The sequence below is a fragment of the Myotis yumanensis genome, unplaced genomic scaffold (assembly GCF_028538775.1).
Source record: "Myotis yumanensis isolate MYYU_CA2020_CCGP unplaced genomic scaffold, mMyoYum1.0.hap1 SCAF_5, whole genome shotgun sequence".
NCBI classification, from domain to species: domain Eukaryota; kingdom Metazoa; phylum Chordata; class Mammalia; order Chiroptera; family Vespertilionidae; genus Myotis; species Myotis yumanensis.
Genome location: NW_027223756.1, coordinates 413,435 through 434,310, shown reverse-complemented (window position 1 = coordinate 434,310; position 20,876 = coordinate 413,435). Strand labels below are relative to the sequence as shown.

The 20,876-nt window shown below is 66.2% G+C and overlaps 1 protein-coding gene across 1 annotated transcript; it reads left to right on the top strand.

The window, feature by feature from the left end:
• Positions 1-3,493: 3,493 nt before the first annotated feature.
• Positions 3,494-20,406, top strand: ADAP1 (ArfGAP with dual PH domains 1). The gene is given in 10 exon segments (XM_070414239.1): positions 3,494-3,582; positions 7,732-7,814; positions 12,649-12,761; positions 13,322-13,435; positions 13,437-13,469; positions 17,889-17,972; positions 18,215-18,277; positions 18,797-18,868; positions 19,107-19,335; positions 19,417-20,406. Coding segments are annotated over 10 exon segments (909 nt in total). The 3' UTR covers positions 19,446-20,406.
• The last annotated feature ends 470 nt before the right edge of the window (positions 20,407-20,876 follow it).

Below are 20,876 nucleotides of genomic sequence, written 5' to 3'. Positions count from 1 at the left end.
CTGGGGGGGGGGGGGGGGGCATCCGCTGGCGGGTCACACGCACAGGCTCTGTCCCCGGCGCCTCGCTCAGCAGCAGCAGCGGCCCAGCACCTTCTGCGGGGGACGGGTGCTGTGTGTCACGCTGGGCTGAGGACGCCCGGCGGTCTCCTCTCCCGCGGTCTGTGGGAATGCGCTGTGAGCAGGGTGCGGTGTCTGTGTGGCCGGGAGCAGATCGCTGGGTCTTCTGGTGGCTCTTGCACATTCAAGGACCTGCCGGACTTTCCCAAACAGCTGTGCCCTGGCGCCCGCAGCGTGTGTCACCCCCGCCTCCTTGTAAGCGCGGTCACTGTCTGTCCCTGACGCCAGCCGTCCCCAGTGTGAGCTGCGATGTCATGCGGTCCTGGCTTGCCCCTCCCCGCTGGCTGGCGGCCTCGAGCATCTTCTCACCTGCGTCCGGGCCACTCGTGTGCCATCTTTGGAGAAATGTCGATTCAAACCCTTTACCCCATTTCAAAAACCTGGGTTACTTGTCCTTTTGTTACCGAGTTAAGGGTTTTTGTTATGAAGAGTTCTTTATATATTCTGGGTACAAGTCCCTTATCCCCTAAGGGGTTTGTAAACAACTGTTTCTCATTGTGGGTTGTCTTTGAACTTCCTTTTGCAATAATCTTTAAGTGCAAAAGGTACAGTTTATATTCTTAAGGCCCACTGTGGTGAAATCAGCTTTAAAGTGAAGAGTTCAGGGCATTTAGCACATCGACAATGTGTGCAACCACCACCTCTTGTCTAGTCATGGAGGAGACCCCGCCCCCCAGCAGTCACTCTACCCTTCCCCCACCCCTGGCCCCGCCCCTGAGCCCTGGCCCCACCCGGGTACCCGCCCCCACCCTGAGCCCTGGCCCCGCCCCCAAGCCCCTGGGTGCCCCCTCCTGCCCCTGGCCCCCGCCCCTGAGCCCTGGCTCCACCCAGGTCCCCCAGCCCCCCCCCGCCCTGAGCTCTGGCCCCGCCCCCAAGCCACTGGGCGCCCCCTCCTGCCCCTGGCCCCTCTTCGGCCCCTGGCCCCGCCCCTGAGCTCTGGCCCCACCAGGTCCCCGCCTCTGCCTGCTGAGCACTGGCCCCGCCCCTGACCCCTGGCCCCACCCGGGTCCCCGCCCCCGCCCCTGAGCATTGGCTCCGCCCCCGAGTCCTGGCCCCGCCCACAAGCCCCTGGGTGCCCCTCCTGCCCCTGGCCCCGCCCCTGAGCCCTGGTGCACCAGGGTCTCCGCCCCCGCCCTGAGCATTGGCTCCGCCCTGAGCCCTGGCCCCCGCCCACAAGCCCCTGGCGCCCCGCCCCCTTCCTGTCTCCGTGGCTTTGCCTGCTCTGGACCTTACACACTACACACGGATGGACCCACAGCATGTGAGCTGTCCGTCTGGCTTCTCTCCTGCTGCAGCGGGTCCTTTGAGGTTCTTCACGCTCGCTTTCTCGGCGGCACCCCTCTGAAGCACAAACGTGTTTAATTTTGAAGAAGTTCCATGTTTTTCTTTTGTTGCTAGTACTTTCGGTATCAGATCTAAGAAACCATTTCCTAAGCGAAAGTCACAAAGATTTCCTCCTACGGTTTCCTAAAATGATTCTTAAAATGATCCCATGATTTTTTTGTTTTAGTTTTTAGTTTTTGCAGTCAAAGTGGGATATTTTATTTACTTATTTATGTATTGTTTGAGTTTGACATTTTTTTTTTTACTAGAGGCCCAGTGCACAGATTCATGCACCGGTGGGGTCCCTCGGCCTGGCCTGTGCCCTCTCACAATTCGGGACCCCTCCAGTGATGTCGGACTGCCGGTTTTCGGCCCGATCCCCGCAGGGCAGGCCGAGGGCCCCCACCAGTGCGTCGGTGCACCGGGCCTCTAGTGTGCATACAGATCTTTGGTTAATCTCTTCACGCCCTCCCCCTCCCCTCTGAGATCCATCAGTCGGTTCCATATTTCCATGCCTGTGCATTAAGCGCCTGCCCCCTGGTGGTCAGTGTGCGTCATAGGTACCGGTTGAATGGTCGTTCGGTTGCTTAGGCTTTTATATATAGAGATTGTTGAAAGTATTACAGATGTCCCCTTCGACCCCCCCCCCCCCATTCCCTCCACCCAGCTCCGGCTCCCTCCCCAGGCCTTCCCCGAACTATTGTCTGTCCGCGGGCTAGGCACATGTGCATATAAGTCCTTTGGTTAATCTCTTCCCGCCCCTCCTCCCATGATTTTTGGTTAGTCCTCACTCGAGGATAATTTTTCCATTGATTTTTTAAAAAACAGTGTTTTAATTGGTTTCAGTGAGGAAAGGAGAGAGAGATAAAACATGCATGAGAGAGAATCATTGATGGGCTGCCTCCTGCACACCCCCTAATGGGGATCCAGCCTGCAACCTGAGCATGTGCCCGAAATTGAACTGTGACCTCTTGTTCACAGGCCAACGCTTAACCAATGAGCCACACCAGCCAGGCAAGGAGACAGTGTTTCTGCGGAGAGAATGCACAGACCTCCTTAGGCTGATTCTTAGGCCCAAGAATCATCAGCGGACCTTCCTTCTGTTACACCTGCTGGAGAACAGCGACCATTTTATTTATTTATTATTTTTTAAATCTTTTTTCTAACAGCAACTGATTTTATTTTTTATTTATTTTTTAAAAATATATTTTTATTGATTTCAGAGAGGAAGGGAGAGGGAGATAGAAACATCCATGATGAGAGAGAATCACTGATTGGCTGCCTCCTGCATGCCCCCCACTGGGGATCGAGCCCACAACCTGGGCATGAGCTCTGACCAGGAATCGAACCTGGGACCCTTCAGTCTGCAGGCCGAAGCTCTATCCACTGAGCCACACTGGCCAGGCCGTGACTGTTTTGGAACTCTGCCTTGGTGGCAGCTTCCTGCTGAAATGTCTTGTTGGTGGTGTTTTCCAGTTGGTCTTCTTGATTCCCCCATGTTCAGGATCCAATGGTCCTCAAGGTGCAATGACTTCAGGGGCCGGGGTTTCTGTCGGAGATCAGACGCCGAGGGCCTGAAGCCCAGGGGCCCACTTCTCCCTTGTCCTCGAGGCCCCTGTGGCCAGGCACCGTCACCGGCGTGGTCACCTCCCCTCCCTGCCACCTCCTGCTCTGCCCTCCTTCCCACGTTCCCCATCCCTGCGGCCTGTGTGCCTCAGCGGGTCGGCAGCCTCGTGCGGGCCGTCCGCCGAGCCCTGCCTGTGTCCGGCACACGCTGGCTGCTCCCTAAATAGGGTCCCCTGATTGAACAAGCCAGGCCGTGTGGGGGGGCAGATGTGGGCGCCTCGAGGGGGGAGCAGCCTGCAGCGGGGTGCCCATCTCGTCTCGGGGTACCCCCTCTGTGCATCCTCCCAGGGCCCCTGCCCCCTGCGGGGAAAGGGCAGGTTCGTCCTCCTCACCCCGGATCGTCCCCTGGGAGAGGAGGTGCTGGGAGGTCCCAGCCCAGCGCTGGCCAAGCCCTCGGCGCGCTGACCCGTCCTCTCTCTCCCAGTTCATGGCCTCCCACGGGAACGACGCTGCCAGGGCCACATACGAGTCCCAAGTGCCATCTTTCTACTACCGGCCCACGCCCTCCGACTGCCAGTGAGTAACAAATGGGCTTTGTCGTCGCTGGTAAACAGCGGGGGGGGGGGGGGGGGGCAGCTGTGGAGGACCACGGGGGGGGGGGGGGGGGAGCTGTGGAGGACCACGGGGGGGGCAGCTGTGGAGGACCACGGGGGGGGGCAGCTGTGGAGGATCACGGGGGGGGCAGCTGTGGAGGACCACGGGGGGGACAGCTGTGGAGGATCACGGGGGGCAGCTGTGGAGGACCACGGGGGGGGCAGCTGTGGAGGATCACGGGGGGCAGCTGTGGAGGACCACGGGGGGCAGCTGTGGAGGATCACGGGGGGGGCAGCTGTGGAGGACCACGGGGGGGGCAGCTGTGGAGGATCACGGGGGGGGGCAGCTGTGGAGGACCACAGAGGGGGCAGCTGTGGAGGATCACGGGGGGGGGCAGCTGTGGAGGACCACGGGGGGGGCAGCTGTGGAGGACCACGGGGGGCAGCTGTGGAGGACCACGGGGGAGGCAGCTGTGGAGGGCCACGGGGGGGGGGGCAGCTGTGGAGGACCATGGGGGGGCAGCTGTGGAAGACCATGGGGGGGGCAGCTGTGGAGGATCACGGGGGGGGGCAGCTGTGGAAGACCATGGGGGGGCAGCTGTGGAGGACCACGGGGGGCAGCTGTGGAGGATCACGGGGGGGGCGGGGAGGCGAAGGGTGGGAAGGGCTGCGCCCAGAGAGCTGGAAGCTGGCCCTCGGCCGCCCAGGGCAGCCCCACTCGGCCTCCTTGCCTGGTTCTTGGAGCGGCGGCTGGGGCCCAGGCACTGAAGGGCGGTTTGCAGCTGGTAGCTCAGCCCCTGGGTTCCAGGGTGGGAGAGCTGCCTGTGTGCGGCTCGCCGGGGCTCAGGGGCGGCCGTGGCCAGGGGACCCTGCATCCCTCACTCACCTCCACGTGCCTCCATGGGCCTCACAGGCTGCTCTCTGCCTGGGTGCCCTGCCAGCTCTGAGCTTCTCCCTCCTGTCCGGGCTGGGTGCTCGTCCCCACCCCCACCCGCAATGCCCTGCCCCCCAGTGCCCTGCCCCCCAGTGCCCAGCCCCCCAGTGCCCTGCCCCCCAGCACCCTCGGGCCTGCCTCCTGAGGCCCCACTCTCCTCTGGCCACTCACAGGAGGGACACTTAGCACTTTCCTCCTGGGATCCTGTGGGCTGGAGGCTCCTCGAGGGGGGGCGGCCCCCTCGGATTCTCTCTTCCCAGCGCCCAGCACAGGGTGGGCACCCCTGTGGGTTCTGGAAGTGGGGTGGGTGCGAGGGCCTGTGGCCCCGGTTCTCAGGGAGGGGCCCTGGGAGACCCTCCCACGTGGCTGCCCCCCTCCCCACACTTCTCATCTCTGAACCAGTGCTCGCCCCCTCCCGTGCCCAGGCCCCTCCGTGCTCCCCAGCGGGACTGGCCCTCGGGTCACTCAGGCCCACCCCACGGTCGCCCCTTCCTGCGGGGCCCACGCTGCTCAAGCTCAGAGGGAAGAGGAATGAGCCCCTTTGGACCAGGGAGCCGAGTCCCCAGGGGTTGAGTGCTTCCCAGGGTGACCCGGACCCCAGCCTGGGAGCCGGGACCAGGAAGGGGGTCATCTCCACCTGCGAATCCCCCTCCCGCACCCTCCCAGGCCAGCGATGCGAATCCCCGCCCCTCCGGGCAGCCCCGCCTGCACACCAGCCGCCCCTGTGGGTGTGGGCGCACTGCTTCCGTTGTGGGTAGAGGAGGAGAGGAGGGTGGGCGCAGTCCGGTGGAGGCGGGAGGCGGGCCCAGACGCCGGTGGCCTGCTCCGGCCCTTGCACTGCCCATGAGCCCCCCAGAGAGGCGCCGGGTGGCCTGTCCTCGAGCTCGGCCACTCCTGGGCCCAGGGAAGCCGGCCCCGGGCTGCGGCCTCGGATGCACCAGCCACCAGGCAGCTGTTCTGAGCTGTGACTGGTCGCCGGCTGCAGGTGCTCTGTGGAGGGTCATTTGCTTCCTGCCCTGTGTCTCCCGTCCGTCTGAGCCTGGGACAGGGACAGACAGACCCCAGGCTGTGTCCTTGCTGGGATGCTGGCACCCGGTGTGCTGTGGTGGTGGGTGTTAGTGCCCGTGTACCCTGTACAGGCTGTGGGGGGGGGGGGGTGTAGGTGGAGCCGTGTACCCTGTACAGGCTGTGGGGGGGGGGGGTGTAGGTGGAGCTGTGTACCCTGTACAGGCTGTGGGGGGGGGGGGGGGTAGGTGGAGCCGTGTACCCTGTACAGGCTGTGGGAGGGCGGGCGGGGGATCTGATCCCTCCTGTCTGAAGGGCACACAGGAGCCCAGGGCTCCCTATGGGACAGGCCTGCACCCGCCTCCGGAGGCAGAGCCCCTCCCAGCTGTGAGCCACCAGGTGCTGCGGGGGACAAATGGGGTGATGTGAGGTGAGGGGGTGGGTGCGTGGCCCAGCGTGAGTTCTCCGGACACTGTGGTCCCTCCACTCCCTCGGGTCGAGGCTGGGAGCCCGTGAGCTGGAATCGGGGAGAAGCAGGAGGCTCCGGGGGTTCTTGGGGGGCAGTGCTGGCCAGTGACCCGGGCGGCGGGACCCAGGCTCTTCCTGTCCCACTGGTGCTCGGGTTTCGGGGTTCGGGTTTTCGATACTGACAGTCATACCCTCCCCTCCATCTCACTGAGGCAACAGCCCTCCCCCCCCTTCCTGTGAGAGGGCTGGGCAGGCAGAGGCACCGAGCAGCCAGCTCCCAGCAGGAGGGCCTGTGGGCGCCCCTCTCACCCCAAAGGTCTAGAGCCCTGTCTGCAGGGGCCCACCTCCTGGGGGGCGGGGGGGGCTGACAGAGCCCAGAGACCAGCCTGAATGACTGGGCCTCCCTCAGGCCTGGACGCTGGGCTCCCAGCAGGCGTGCGGGCCTCCCAGGGCCTCTCCTGGGCGAGTGGCCGTCCCTGTGTCTGCAGCCAGTGTCCCCTCGATCGGGCCGCCCCACCCAGGGTGACCGCATCTTAATTTACTACCTGCACCAGCCTGTCCCGAGGGGCCACCTGAGGGCCTGGGGTTAGGTTATGGGTGGGGGGGCGCAATGCAGCCCAGCAGCACGTGAGGAGGAGGCAGAGGCAGCCGCGGGCCAACGTCCCGGGTCACCTCCCCGGGAGGCAAGCCTGGCCCCTCTGGGCAGGGCGTCCCGCAGCAGGAGGGGGTGCGGAAAGGCGCTCGGGATGGCGGTCCGACCCCAGAACCAGCGCGGGAGCCCAGAAAATGAGCCGGACCGTGTCCGCAGGGGCCTGTGGGAGGTGCCCCCCCACCCCCTCAACCCCAACCCCCACCCCCACCGCCCCGTCCTCCGGCTCCAGGGCAGCCCCTGCTCCGGGTGCGGGAGACCTGTCTGGACTCCAAGGGCCGGAGTCCCCTGAGCTGCCTCAACCAGAGGGGCCCAGAGCCACGGACCCACGGGGGCGGGACATCCCAGTGGGCGGGGCCTCCTGGAAGGGGGCGGGGCCTCGCGTGGGTACCTTGCTGTGGGCGGGGCCTCGCCCGGGCTGGGCGGGGCCTCCATGTGGGCGTGGCCTCATGGAAGGGGCGGGGCAGCAGTGTGGGTATCTCGCTGTGGGCGGGGCCTCGTGGAGGGGCGGGGCCGCAGTGTGGGTATCTCGCTGTGGGCGGGGCCTCCCTGTGGGCGGGGCCTCACCCGGGATGGGCGGGGCCTCCCTGTGGGCGGGGCCTGACCCTTCTCCAAGTCCTGGCAGGAGTCCCGCCTCCCGCACAACCAGGGGCTCCTGTTAAAGGGAAGGCCGTGCCCGCGCCCCTGCCCCGCCCCGCGCCCTGCGGGCCGCCTGAACACAGGTGCTCAGAGGGACACGGTCCCAAAGCCGCCGCCTGCGCGGTCGGTCGGGGTTCGCGGTGCGGGTCCGGGGGTTGACTGCGAATGGGCCCCGGTTTCTATGGGGGAGGGAACGTTCTGGAACTGGGTTGCGGCGGAGGCTGCACCCCTGGTGACCGTACCGAGACCAGGAGCGGTGACCGACGGGTCTGGAAGGGGAAGCGTTGGTGGTACCGCAGCTGATCAGCAAGAGTTTAACACGGGAGCTGGGCCTGGGCCTGCGTTCGGGGCCTGGACACGCGCTCCGGCCGCTCTGGCCGCGTCCGCCGGGAGCCCCTGTCCACGCGGGCCGGCTCAGGCCTGTGCTCTGCCCGCAGCCTCCTGCGCGAGCAGTGGATCCGGGCCAAGTACGAGCGGCGGGAGTTCACAGACCCCGAGAAGCAGGAGCCCTACTCGGCAGGTGAGCGCTGTGCCCCCTCCGCCCTCCTGCGGAGCCGCCGGGGACCGGGACCGGGACCGGGACCAGACGGGCGGGCTCACGGGTCGGAACACGCGTCAGGCGCGGGGCCTCCGGGCTGTGAGCCGGGCCGCCTGCTGCCCGAGTCCGTCCACTTGCCGCCAGGCCCGAGGCGCGGGGTTTGCGTGGGGACCGAGGGCTGCGGGCCTCCTGGCTGGTGTGGGAGGTCCTGCCGGGGCCGGGTGGGGGCAGAGAGGGGACCTTGTGGAGGTGCCACAAGCCGGGTGGCCGTGCCCGCGGCTGTCGCCTCCGTGGTCTGTGCCGCCTGGAACGGGCATGTGAGGGGCGGTCTCACGCCCACGGCCGCACCAGGCTCAGGCGGGGACCGGTTCCCACTTCCAGTCTGCGGTCCGAGGCAGCGAGTGGCTCTCCGTGGCCAGTGCTCCTGCAGGCAGCCACTCCGGTCCCCCCTCCTCCAGTCCTCACTCTCCCCCGGTCCCCGCTCCTCCGGTCCCCCCTCGCCAGTCCCCCCTCCTCTGGTCCCCCCTCCCCGGTCCCCCCTCCCCGGTCCCCCCTCCTCCTCTGATCCCCCTCACTCTCTCCCCCGGCCCCCTCCTACAGTCCTCTGCCTCGACACCTGGCCACCCTGTAGCCCTGACTCCGTCACCGTCGCCCCACACAGCCACTTCCTCCTCTGCTAACGTCCCTGACATGGGGCTGGGGGGGTGCCATGGCCTGCTGTGCCTGTTTAGCCCGCGGACCCTCCCACGCTCCGTCCCGCCCCGCACCCGCCTGCTTGCTCTGGAACCCCAAGTCCTGTCTCCGGTGTCAGCGTCTCAGCAATTGGTAACGATATGGGGGCGACCTCATTTCCGGGGGGATGCAGGTGCGGCTGACATAACGTGGCCCTGAATTTCTGTGTCTATTTTCAAATTCGGAAGCTTTGGGTGTAAGTGACAGAAATCCACCTCAGTGTAAGGACGAGAAAGGGTGTGGCTGGCAGTCGGCTGCCTCAGGCTCGCTGGGTCCAGGGCTCGGTCCGCGTTGTCAGGCTCCGGCTCCGCGCGTCCACCTCCGGTTCTGCCTCCCCTGGGTTGGACCAGCCCCCCTGGCACCTGCAGCCCCGCAGGTCCTGACGGCGCCGGTGTGCGGGCTCTGTGCGCAGAGGGGCTGTGTGACGGTCACAGATGTGGGGGGAGGTCTGGTCTCTGGCTCGACGGGTCGGGTGGGCGTGTGACCTTCGCCGTGACGTGATGTGTGCCCTCGGACCCGGAGTCGTCCTCGGGAGGAAGGGGGCGGGGCTGGGTTCCAGAATCAGCGTGTGTGTGTGTGTGTGTGTGTGTGTGTGTGAGAGAGAGAGAGAGAGACAGAGGACTCCCAGCCGTGGCCCTGTGCCTGGGTCCCACCCAAACAGCCTCTAAACTCACCTGCTCATGGCAAAGGCCTCCCCTCTCCTCCTGTCACCCCCGGTGCCTCCCCCTGGCTCGGGCCTCCGGCCAGGATGACAGCAGCATCAGGGGTGTCCAGCCCCCACAGCCTGGACCGCCTGGCCGGCCAGGGCCTCAGACCCCGAATCCTGCCCAGCACTCAGCTGGATGAAGGGGTAACCCCCAGCGCCTCCAGCCCCGCCCCCCAGCCTCCCTCCCCTTCTCCTCCTGCCTCACCACTGCCCGTGTGCAGGCCTGGAGGGCAGGCCGAGAGATGAGCCCCCTACGGGAGGGGTGACGGCCCCGGACCCCAGCCGAGCCCTGGTCTGGTCTGTGAGGGCTCCCCCCGCCCTGTGAGGAGCTGGGACTCCCGGGGCACTTCCTGCCCGGCCTCTGGACTCGCCACTAGATCTGCACACTTTCTCACGGAGGCGTTCACGCGGAAGGCGGAGTCCCCGGGGGAGACGGGGAAGTGCCCGGCTCACAGGCTGCCGCGTCCTCGTCTGAGGAGCCTCGCTTGCTCCGGGCATCGCAGGGGCAGTCCTAACGGCCGGAGAGGCTCCTGGTGGCCGGAGAGGACAGTCTGACGGACGACGACAAGATGAATAACGACATAAACAGACGGGTGAACGGGGGGGAGGGGGGGGCACACGCATTCTCACATCAGAAAACCAGCTAACGAGCGCGGAGAAATGCAGACGAGGAGGCTGCGTGGAGCCAGGAGCCCCTCATGGACAAGACCCGCGTGGACACTGGCCTCCGAGGGTGTGGTTCCAATGCTGAGGACAGAGAAAGGTACTGACTCCCAGAGACCCCCTTCCTGGGTGACCAGCTCGACCTCACACGTCACCAAGGCCTCACCACCAAGGAGTCACCGCCACGGAGTCCTGCGCCACGGAGTCTCCGCCACGGAGGTCAGCGCCACGGAGTCTCCGCCACGGAGTCACTGCCACGGAGTCACCACCACGGAGTCACCGCCACGGGCGTCGTCATCCGACGCTGACAACATGCACAGAAACAGAAACAGCCTGAGGGACACTGGACAGCCGCCGGCCAGCAGCCTTCAAGCGCGTCCCGAGCGTGAAACACATGGGAACCGGGGGTGCAGGGGCCTGCGCTGGTGGCAGGTGGGCGAGGGCACCTGAGGGGCACCTCTGTACCCAGGACAGGAGTTCTGTTGGCTGGGTTTTGATGGCAGCCCCAGGGGGGGAGCACGCGGCCACCCCGCCTCCCTCGTCACTGCACGGCTCTCACAGGCCAGGCAGGACCTACTGTCAGGGAGCGAGGGTGTGGCCAGGGGACAGGCTCCAGGTGCCAGCCGGCACTCCCCATCCCACCTCACCAAGGCCATGTGGGCGGTCCCTGCCCAGGTTCCCAGAGGCCCCTGCCAGCGTGGGTGACCCTGGGAACGGCGGCTTCTGGCCCCTCCCCACACCGCCCGCCTCAGTGGCGCAGACAATGCCCCGCTTTCACCCGCAGACAATGCCCCCGTCACCGACAGACACAGCGCTTCCCGCGTAGGCCGGGCCCCCTGCTGCTCCGCCCCCAGCTGCTCCCGGGCCTTCACCCCCCTCCTTGCCCCCTGAGCCACTGGCTGTTAGAGCAGGAGGTCCGACCCCCCCCCCCGCCCCCCGCCACCTCTGTCCTGAATGTCACAGGGACCTGGGGGGGCAGCGGAGCCAGGGGCTTCCTGACAGTGACAGAGCCTGCCTGTGCCTCGGTTTCCCCGTCCGTGCAGTGGGGCCGTGGGCCCAGTCTGCGGTTATTGTTGGAAGCCGTAAGTGACGTCAGTGCAGGCACACAGTGGGCCCGCAGCATCCCCCTGGCGGCTGGTGGGGGGTCGAGTCGTTTGTGAGGTTCAGCTGGGAGACAGGCGCACTGACTCTGCCCCCCAAGATCCGGGCATCTGCCCCCCGAGATCCGGGCATCTACCCCCCGCCCCCGGGATCTGGGCAGCGCCCCACTGGACTCGGCCCTGAGCCCCCCGTCCTGGCAGCGTGTTCCACATGGCGTCAGGGTTGCTGTTCTCCGGTGGGTCTCAGGGTTTGGGGCGTGTGGGTGGGGAGGGGGTGATCTTGGGTTAATGTGGCCCCAACCCCAGCTCTGCCCGGTGCCAGACGCCTGGGCGGGGTGTCCACAGGCAGGTGCGGGTGGAGGGCTCTCCAGAGGCCGGCCAGCCCACCGTGAGCACGGAGTCTCCTCTGTGTGCCCTGTGCTGGGTGCTGCCAGGATTACTAGGGGGCAAGGGTGACCCCAGGGAGCCCCCTGGCCAGACTCAGCCTCCCCATTAGCCGCCTCCCCCCCCAGGGAGCAGGATGGTCCCCAATTCCCTGCTGGCTGCTGTGTCAGGCAATATCTTCGGGCCCTGGTTTCCCTGTGCACAAACTGGGGACACAGCCCAGCGCCCCCATAACAGAGCTCTGGGCCAGAGCCCTGCCACCTGCCCGGCTGCAGCTCACGGGCAGGGACCCTCCTGGCAGCTCCTGGCTGAGTGAAGGCACACGGGGCCTGGCCCACTGGGTGAGCCTGGTGAGCCCCTCTTGGGGGGCCCGGTCCCTCTCGGGGGGCAGGTCTCTCTTAGGGGGCCAAGCCCCAGGCCCCCCGGGCTGGGCTGTGTCTCTGGGCACCGCACTCCGCACCGCGGCTACAGGCTGCTGGGCCTAGAGCCCATGACGCCCCACGCCACACCCCGGGGCTCAGGCTGAGAGGCGGCGCTGACTGCAGGCTGAGGGCCGGGAGCTGTTGCTGTGGGGGCCGAGTCAGCGCCCAGGCAGCGCCCGTCGCAAACGCTGCCGCTGTCGGGGACCTGAGTGAGGCTCCTGGCGGCTCAGGGGCGGGAAGCTCCCGGCTGGTGGGCGGCCAGGCTGGGGGAGCCTGGCTGTGGTCTCTGGATGGGGGAGGCCTTTGCACGGCCAATAGGAGGTGGGGTCCGGTGGGCCTCCCCGGCTGCCCGGCTGTCCTGGGCTCTGCTGCCACCTGCTGGGCCTGGCGGGCAGGGCAGGTGGGCGAGGGCTCCGGGCCTCTGACCTCGGTTCCCCTTCTTCCAGGGCTCCTGCCCGCGAGGGGCCTCGGGCCGGGACTCTGGCGCTGGCCTCAGTGTCCCTCCTCTGTACAGTGGGGATAAGGACAGGAGGCGCCTCCTCTGGGGATCGAGGAGATGAGGGGCGTCGGGTGCTGGGCGGGGGCCTCGTCCGGGGCGATGCTGGGGCGAGGGGGGCGCCCTGTCAGGGGGCCCTGCTCCCGCCTGTGGAAGAGGCTGCACCCCGAGCACTTGCCCCGAAGGCCCGTGGACGGTTCCCTGGGCCGAGTGCTCACTCGGTCAGTCAACAAACACTCCCCGGGGGCGTCTCACTGGGGCCACATGGAGGCTCCGCCCGGCCCGCTGACTCTGACCCCGCCTCTCCCCCCAGGATACCGAGAGGGTTTCCTCTGGAAGCGCGGCCGGGACAACGGGCAGTTTCTCAGCCGGAAGTTTGTGCTGACGGAGCGTGAGGGTGCCCTGAAGTACTTCAACAGACACGACGTGAGCGGGCGGGCGGGCGGGGTCCACCCGGGGCCGCAGCGCCGTGTCCGTGTCCTCAGCTGCCCGCACACGGGCTCTAGGGGGCTTCCTCCTCCTGGGGGACGTGCCCCCGGCACCCCGTCCAACGCTGGGGTCTGTCACTGCCAGCCGGGCCTGGGTGCTGGGAGCAGGGATGCGGCGGGCACTTCCCTGGTGGCCTTTCCAGGCCTCAGAGGGACAGGACCACAATGCTGGGTTCACCCTGGGCCCCCAGGCAACCTGTGGGAGGGGTTCAGGGCCCCCAAGGCCCTGCAGCTGGCAGACCCGCCCGACGATGGGCTCCAGCGCAGAACAGCCCCTGAGAGGCAGTAACCACGGGCCGGCCGGGCACAGGGCGAGGGAGCCTCGTGCTGCAGGCCGAGGGTCCGCCCCTGTGGAGCGCCCGTGTCCTCTGTGCCAGGGAGCCACACTGGACTCCAGGCCAGGAGCCCAGGCCCAGGGGGCACCCACGGGCCCACCCTGCCCGCACCCTCGAGTGCGGAGACCCCTGCTGCCTGGTTAAGCCTGGCCCTGCTTCGCAGGCCAAGGAGCCCAAGGCCATCATGAAGATCGAGCACCTGAACGCCACCTTCCAGCCGGCCAAGATCGGACACCCGCACGGCCTGCAGGTCACCTACCTGAAGGACAACAGCACCCCGCAACATCTTCCTCTACCACGAGGACGGGAAGGTGGGCGCGGGCTGGGCGGGTCCTTCATTCTGTGTGTGCGCGCGCACGTGTGTGTGTATGAGGGTGAGTGTGTGTGTGCCTGTGTGTGTGTGTATGTGTGTGTAAGTGTGTGTGTGAGTGTGCGTGTGTGCGTGTGTGTGCGCGTGTGTGTGTGAGTGTGTATGAGGGTGAGTGTGTATGTGCCTGTGTGTGTGTGAGTGTGTGCGTGTGTGTGAGTGTGAGTGTGAGTGTGTGTATGTGTATGAGTGTGTGTGAGGGTGAGTGTGTATGTGCCTGTGTGTGTGTGTGTGTGCGTGTGTGTGTGAGAGTGTGAGTGTGAGTGTGTGTGTGTGTGTGCGTTGTTGGGGCTGTTCTGTGCTGAGACAACCTGAGCTGTAAATTAACGGCTTCTCGGATCTTTTCTGAGCCTTTTCTGGTCACGTGGTCACTGTCTAATTCCCCCCGAATATGCAGCTGCTTCTGAGCGTCCTGGTCTTTAATGTCTGGCCCCCAAAGGGGAGAAGCAAAGAAAGGCGGGGCGAGCTCAGTGGCCGTGGCTCCGTGGTTGAGCGCCGACCTATGGCCCAGGAGGTCAGGGTTCGGTTCCCCGGTCGGGGCACAGGCCGGGGTTGCTGCTCCGTCCCCAGTGGGGCGTCGGGAGGCAGCCGGTCCGTGGTTCTCTCCCATCGTTGATGTTTCTCTCTCCCTCTTCCTTCCTCTCTGACACCAATAAAATAACATTTTTAAAAATGAAGGGGCAAAAAGAGGGCACTGGCCCTTTAAATCCTTGGGCGTCCCTTTGGCTGGACGGCAGGTGGACCGCGGTGGTGGCACCTCGGTGACCAGAGCCCCAGCGACAGCACAGGCCGCGTCTGGGGAGGGGCCCCGCCCGCCGGCTCCTGCCCGCCCAGCGCCTCCTCCCAGGGCCCTCTTCTCGGGGCTTCTCACTGACCTGTCTGCGCGGCCGTGCCATGACCTCCTGTGGAGGACGGTCCCCCAGCACCGCCCCGTCCCCGCCTCACACTCACTCACACACTCACATCACACTCACACTCACACACTCACACTCACTGACACACACACTCACTGACACACACACTCACACACACACGCGCACACTCACTCACACTCACTGACACACACACACTCACACTGACACACACTCACACACACACTCACACTCACTGACACACACACTCACACACACGCGCGCACACTCACTCACACTCACTGACACACACACACACACTGACACACTCACACACACACACACACTCACTCACACTGACACACTAACACACACTCACACACACACTCACACTCACACTCACTGACACACTAACACACACACACACACAGTCACTGACACACACACACTAACACACACACTGACACAGTCACATTCACACTCACACGCACACTCACTGGCACACACACTCATGCTGACTCTCACACTCACTGACACACACACTCACTAACACACACACACTCACACTAACACACACTCACTGACACACACACACACTCACACTAACACACACACTAACACACACACTGACACAGTCACATTCACACTCACACGCACACTCACTGGCACACACACTCATGCTGACTCTCACACTCACTGACACACACACTCACTAACACACACACACTCACACTAACACACACTCACTGACACACACACACACTCACACTAACACACACACTAACACTCACATTCACACTCACACGCACACTCACTGACACACTCACACACACACACACTGCGAGGTTGCCCACCTGTGCTCCGCGTTTCCCCGGCCGTGACCACGTGTTGCTGTGCGACCTGAGCCGCAGGGCACACGTTTCCTTTCCTCCCCGCGAGTCTTCCCCACACGGCTGCCTGTGTGCTCACCCCCCCCCTCCCCCCCCACACACACTCTCTCCCTCTCTCCACTGATTATCTAAGGCCGGGGAGCCGGGCGTCTGTCCTGCAGCTGACTCACTCCTGGGCGGACGTTTCCGCCTCCGCTGGGGACACCCCGTCAGCAGCTCCGGGAAAGAGCGAGGCTCCGAGGACCCGGCCCTTGTGGAGCCTGAGCTCCCCCGATTCCGTGGCCGGGCCTGGACTCGGGCCTGGAAGGCGTGGCAGCACCGACCCTTGGACCAGACGGGCCTGTCCTCTGCTGGGAGCTGCCCGTCCTCAGGCCAGGAGCCCGGGCCCAGGAGCCGGACGGCGGGCAGTGCTCCGACCGGCCTCCCAGTAGGTTCCTCCTCCCAGTTCGCTTCCTTCCGAATCTCCTGGACTCAGAAGCCAGCCCCACGCAGCCCCTCCACGCCCAGTTCCCCCTGCCCCTCTGCTTTCTGGGAAATGCCTCCATGCCTTCCAGGCCTGTTTCTGCTCTTGTTCTCCGTGGTGACCGTGTCAGAGCGCACACGGTCCGTCCATGGAGCAGGCTTCCCTCTAACACCCGCGCTCCTGCCTGTCTGCCCGTCTGTCTGGTCTGTCTGTCTGCCTGTCTGCCTGTCCGCCCGTCTGTCTGTCTGTCTGTCTGCCCGCCTGTCTGGTCTGTCTGTCCGCCTGTCTGTCTGTCTGCCTGTCTGCCTGTCCGCCTGTCTGTCTGTCTGCCTGTCTGCCCGTCTGTCTGTCTGTCTGTCTGCCTGTCTGTCTGTCTGTCTGCCCGTCTGCCTGTCTGCCTGTCCGCCCGTCTGTCTGTCTGTCTGTCTGCCTGTCTGTCTGTCTGCCTGCCTGTCTGTCCGCCCGTCTGTCTGTCCGCCTGTCTGTCTGTCCGCCTGTCTGCCTGTTGTTCACGGGAGATTCCTGACACTGGGAGCTGGTCAGCCCCTGAGGAAACGCCTCCTGCCGGTGCCGGAACCAGCACAGGGCCCGCGGCGGGACGGGGCTCCCGGCTGGGGTGCAGTCACTCACCTTCAGCGTCCGGACAGGTGTCCCCATGCACACCCCCCTCCGCACTCTTCCGCCCTCTGCAGTCAGCCTCCGTCACCCGTGGGGGGCGGGGGGCAGCCAGCCAGCAGGTCTCGGCTCAGATCCCCTCCCACACCCCAGACCCGGCTCCCCCTTCCCAGCTCCTGGGGCTGTGACAGGCTGGGCTGCCTCTCGGCTCTCCTTCCCCCCCCTCCTCCCCCTCCTCCTCCTCCTCCTCCCCTCCTCCTTCTCCCCCCTCCCCTCCTCCATCTCCTCCTCCTCCTCCTCCATCTCCTCCTCCTCCATCTCCTCCCCCTCCTCCTCCATCTCCTCCCCTTCCTCCCCCTCCTCTCCTCCTCCTCCATCTCCTCCCCCTCCTCCTCCCCTCCTCCTCCATCTCCTCCCCTTCCTCCCCCTCCTCCTCCTCCTCCTCCTCCTCCTCCTCCTCCTTCTCCATCTCTTCCCCCCTCCCCCTCCTCCCCTTCCTCCATCTCCTCCTCCATCTCCTTCCCTCCTCCCTCCCTCTTCTCCTCCATCCCCTTCCCTCCTCCAACTCCTTCCCTCCTCCTCCATCTCCATCTCCTTCCCCTCCCCCCTCCCCCCTCCTCCCCTTCCTCCATCTCCTCCCTTTCCACTCCCCCTCCTCCTCCATCTCCTCCTCCCCTCCCCCTCCCCCTCCTCCCCTTCCTCCATCTCCTCCCTTTCCACTCCCCCTCCTCCTCCATCTCCTCCTCCCCTCCCCCTCCCCCTCCTCCCCTTCCTCCATCTCCTCCATCTCCTTCCCCCCCTCCTCCTCCCCCTCCTCCTCCATCTCCTTCCCTCCTCCATCTCCTCCCCTCCCCCTCCCCCTCCTCCCCTTCCTCCATCTCCTCCCTTCCACTCCCCCTCCTCCTCCATCTCCTTCCCTCCTGGGGTCTGGCAGAGACAGACATCAGTCGAGCCAAGGGACTAAAATGCCAGCCGGGGAGTGAGAGCGGACACAGGGGGAGAGTGACCGAGTGGCAAGGACAGCGGTGAGGGAGGGGGAAGGGCACGTGCAAAGGGCCTGTGGCGGATGACACCGCGTCTCTGAGAAGGTGACAGGGTGAGGTGGAAGCGGGGGCCCTGCTGGAGCCTGTCCTGATTGGAGGTGCAGGGGGCAGGGTGGGGTCATGGCCGATGTGAACTTCCGGGGACCCTCCAGCCTCCCATTCTCAATGCTTCCAGGAAGGGCCTGTGGGAGGCCGGCAGGGCTTTTTTTTTTTTTTTTTTTTAACATTTTAAAAATATTTCTTTATTGATTTCAGAGAGGAAGGGAGAGAAAACATCTATGAGAGAGAATCATGGATCTGCTGCCTCCACACCCCACACTAGGGATCAAGCCCACAATCTGGGCCTGTGCCCTGACCGGGAATCGAACCCTGACCTCCTGGTTCACGGTTGATGCTCAGCACTGGACCAGCCGGCCGGGCAGAGGGCAGGGCTCTGGACAGGCCTCTGTGTGGGTTGGGGTCGCCGTAGGAGGCTGCAGCCCACACCCACTCTGCCCCCAGGAGATGGCCGACTGGTTCAACGCACTACGGGCTGCCCGCTTCCACTACCTGCAGGTGGCCTTCCCGGGGGCCAGTGACGCTGACGTGAGTGGCGGCTGCTGCCGTTGCCCCTGGGCTGGGGGGCTGGGGGCTGACCAAGGCCCACGTGGACCCCAGAGGCCCCACCCCGATGCCTGTGACCCCCCCCACACCGGTGGCCCCCTGACCTCTGTGGCCCCCTAAAGTGACCACAGCAGCCCTCCTTTATTCTGAGGCTCTGCCCCAGCTGCAGGGTGGGGCTGCGGGGCGGGGGGGACAGCCTGGACAGCAGGGCCTTTCCCCCCCAGCTGGTGCCGAAGCTGACCAGGAACTACCTGAAGGAGGGCTACATGGAGAAAACCGGGCCCAAGGTGCGTCCATCGGCTCCCAGGCCTCCTCGCTCTGTGATCGGTCCTCAGTCATGGGGGTGGGGGGGCCGTGGAGGTGGAAGCGTCAGTCATGGGGGTTGGGGGTGGAAGTGGACGGGCAGCCACACTGCGGCCAGGCCTCGACCTGCCTGTGCATTGCTAGCAGGTCATCTGGGTGTGGATGGCCCGGGCCCCCAAAATGTTTCGTAAGAGCAGGGGCCCCACTGGCCCAGGACCAGGGGGAGGGGACCTCAGGTCAGGCCCCAGCTGGGCCCACAGGGAGGGCGAGGTGCCTGCGGGCGGAGGCGCAGGCTGGGGGCAGTGGAGGGAGGGGCACAGCAGGAGGAGCGGCAGGAGGAGCGGCAGGTGCCAGGCTCTGGGCAGGTGCCCACAGGAGCACGAGGGGGCGGAGCTGCTGGGTGATGGACCCACCGGCCTGCCCCCCGCCCGGTGCGGAGCTGTGGTCAGCTGGGGGAAGGGCCGCCTCAGGCCAACCCGCCGGCCGCTGGCTCTGACCCACAGCAGACGGAAGGCTTCCGGAGGCGCTGGTTCACCATGGACGACCGGAGGCTCTTGTACTTCAAGGACCCCCTGGTAGGGCAGGGCCGCGGCGGGCAGGGGGACGTGCCTCCTGCTCCCGCACCCGAGACCGGGCACCCCCGCGGGGCAGCTCTGCTGCGGGGGAGGGGAGGCTGGGGGTCCCGGCCGTGGCCCCACCAGCCCTGCGCGAAGCCGGGTTTGGACAGGGAGCTGCCCCGAAAACTGGCCTCGTGGCCCCACGCCCGCGGGAGGCGGCCTGACGGGCGGCCGGTCAGCCTGTCCCCACCCGCAGGACGCCTTCGCCCGGGGGGAAGTCTTCATCGGCAGCAGGGAGAGCGGCTACACGGTGCTGGACGGGCTCCCGCCGTCCACCCAGGGCCACCACTGGCCCCACGGCATCACCATCGTCACGCCGGAGCGCAGGTTCCTGCTGGCCTGTGAGTCGGAGCCGGAGCGGCGGGCGTGGGTGGAGGCCTTCCGGAAGGTGGTGGACAGGCCCATGCTGCCCCAGGAGTACGCAGGTGAGGGCCGCGCAGGGCTGGCGGGGGGCGGCCGGCCACCGGCATGGCCGTGCCCAAGCCCAGCGCCTGCCCCTTTTCCAGTGGAAGCGCATTTCAAACACAAGCCCTAGAGGCTGGTCCTGGGGCCGAGGACTGGACTCACCTGGCCTGGCCGTGGGGCTGCGGACCGAGGGCCTGCGGACCGAGGAAGCCGCCACCAGCCCCGAGGACAGCCCAGGCTCAGACCCGGGAGCAGTCTGGGCTCCGCGGGGCCGAGCCGTCACCGCCAGGACCTGTTTCTCTAAAACCTCATCGTGGGCCAACCTGTCTGACCTCTGACCCCGTCATGCTGCTGCCCCTCCCTCCCTCCCTCCCCGCCCCGGCCCACTGACCACCCTTCCTCCCTGCCACCCACCCACCTGAGCAGGACCCACCCCGACCAAGGAGGCTGGACTGTGGGGCAGCGGGTGGCCTGCAGGCCCCCTGTGCTGCCCACCTCCCCTCCCGTCCCCTCCCCTCCCCCCACCCCCTCAACAAGTATTTATTGAGCCTCTGCTGTGTGTTAGTCGTGGGGTCCGGGGACTGGAGGGGGGACACAGACCTGGCCCTCAAGCCATGGGTCCTGGGGTCAGAGGCCCCCACCTAGTGCCCAGCCCAGGCTGCCTGCACCGAGCCCCCTGGGGCACCTCACAGGCCCAGTTCAGGCCTCAGCGCTGCCCGGTGACCCCCAGTCCCAGGCCTGACCCTTGGAGGAAGGAGGCCTGAGCTCAGCTCACCCCCGGGCCCCAGCGAGCTGCTGTCGTCAGCATTGTCCCCGGTGCCCTGCTCCACGCCTTGGGGGCGTCTGTGAGAACAGGTTTGGGAAGAGGGGGTGGCATGGGGGCCCGTTTCCCCAGGAGGCCCCAGTGCCTGGTTGAGGTGGGTCACCTGCCAGGTATCTTGGCTCCTCCAGCCCCAGCCCCTCGTCCTGCCCAGCCAAACCATGACCCCAGGGGAGCCTGGGGCCAGGGGGAGCGCCTCAAAGCGGGCGTCTGCTTCCCTCCAGCCCCGCCCGTCACAGCCTGGAATAAAGTGGCCTGTGCTGTGGCCTGATCTGCGTGTCGGAGGCTGTTGTTGGGCTCTGGGCCCCAGGAGGACCTGCCCACAAGCAGGGAAGGGGGGCACGCCCAGGACCGGTGCCCCAGTCACCCAGGTGTAGGTGGGGGCACCAGGGGCTGCCCTCCCTCCTTCCCTGAGCCCACTCCTGCTGGCCGGCTCAGACCAGCTGTAAACCTAGATTGGGGTGCTGCAGCGGGGCCCCCTCATGGGCCTGTCGCTGTCCAGCTCAGCCAGGGCAGGGTTCTCGGGATGGCCGGGGAGGGGGAGTGAACACTTCCTGCCCCTGAGGTGCCCATCCCCGAGGGGCAGTCGGTGGGCCCTTCCTTAGAACCAGGCCTCACTCACTGAGTCGGGAATGCAGCCCGCGGGAGGGTCATCGGGTCTGAGGGAGACCCTGAGGCCCCACCAGGCAGGGCCAGCTGCAACCCACCCCCTCCAACTGACCTAGACCCTCCCTGAACCCA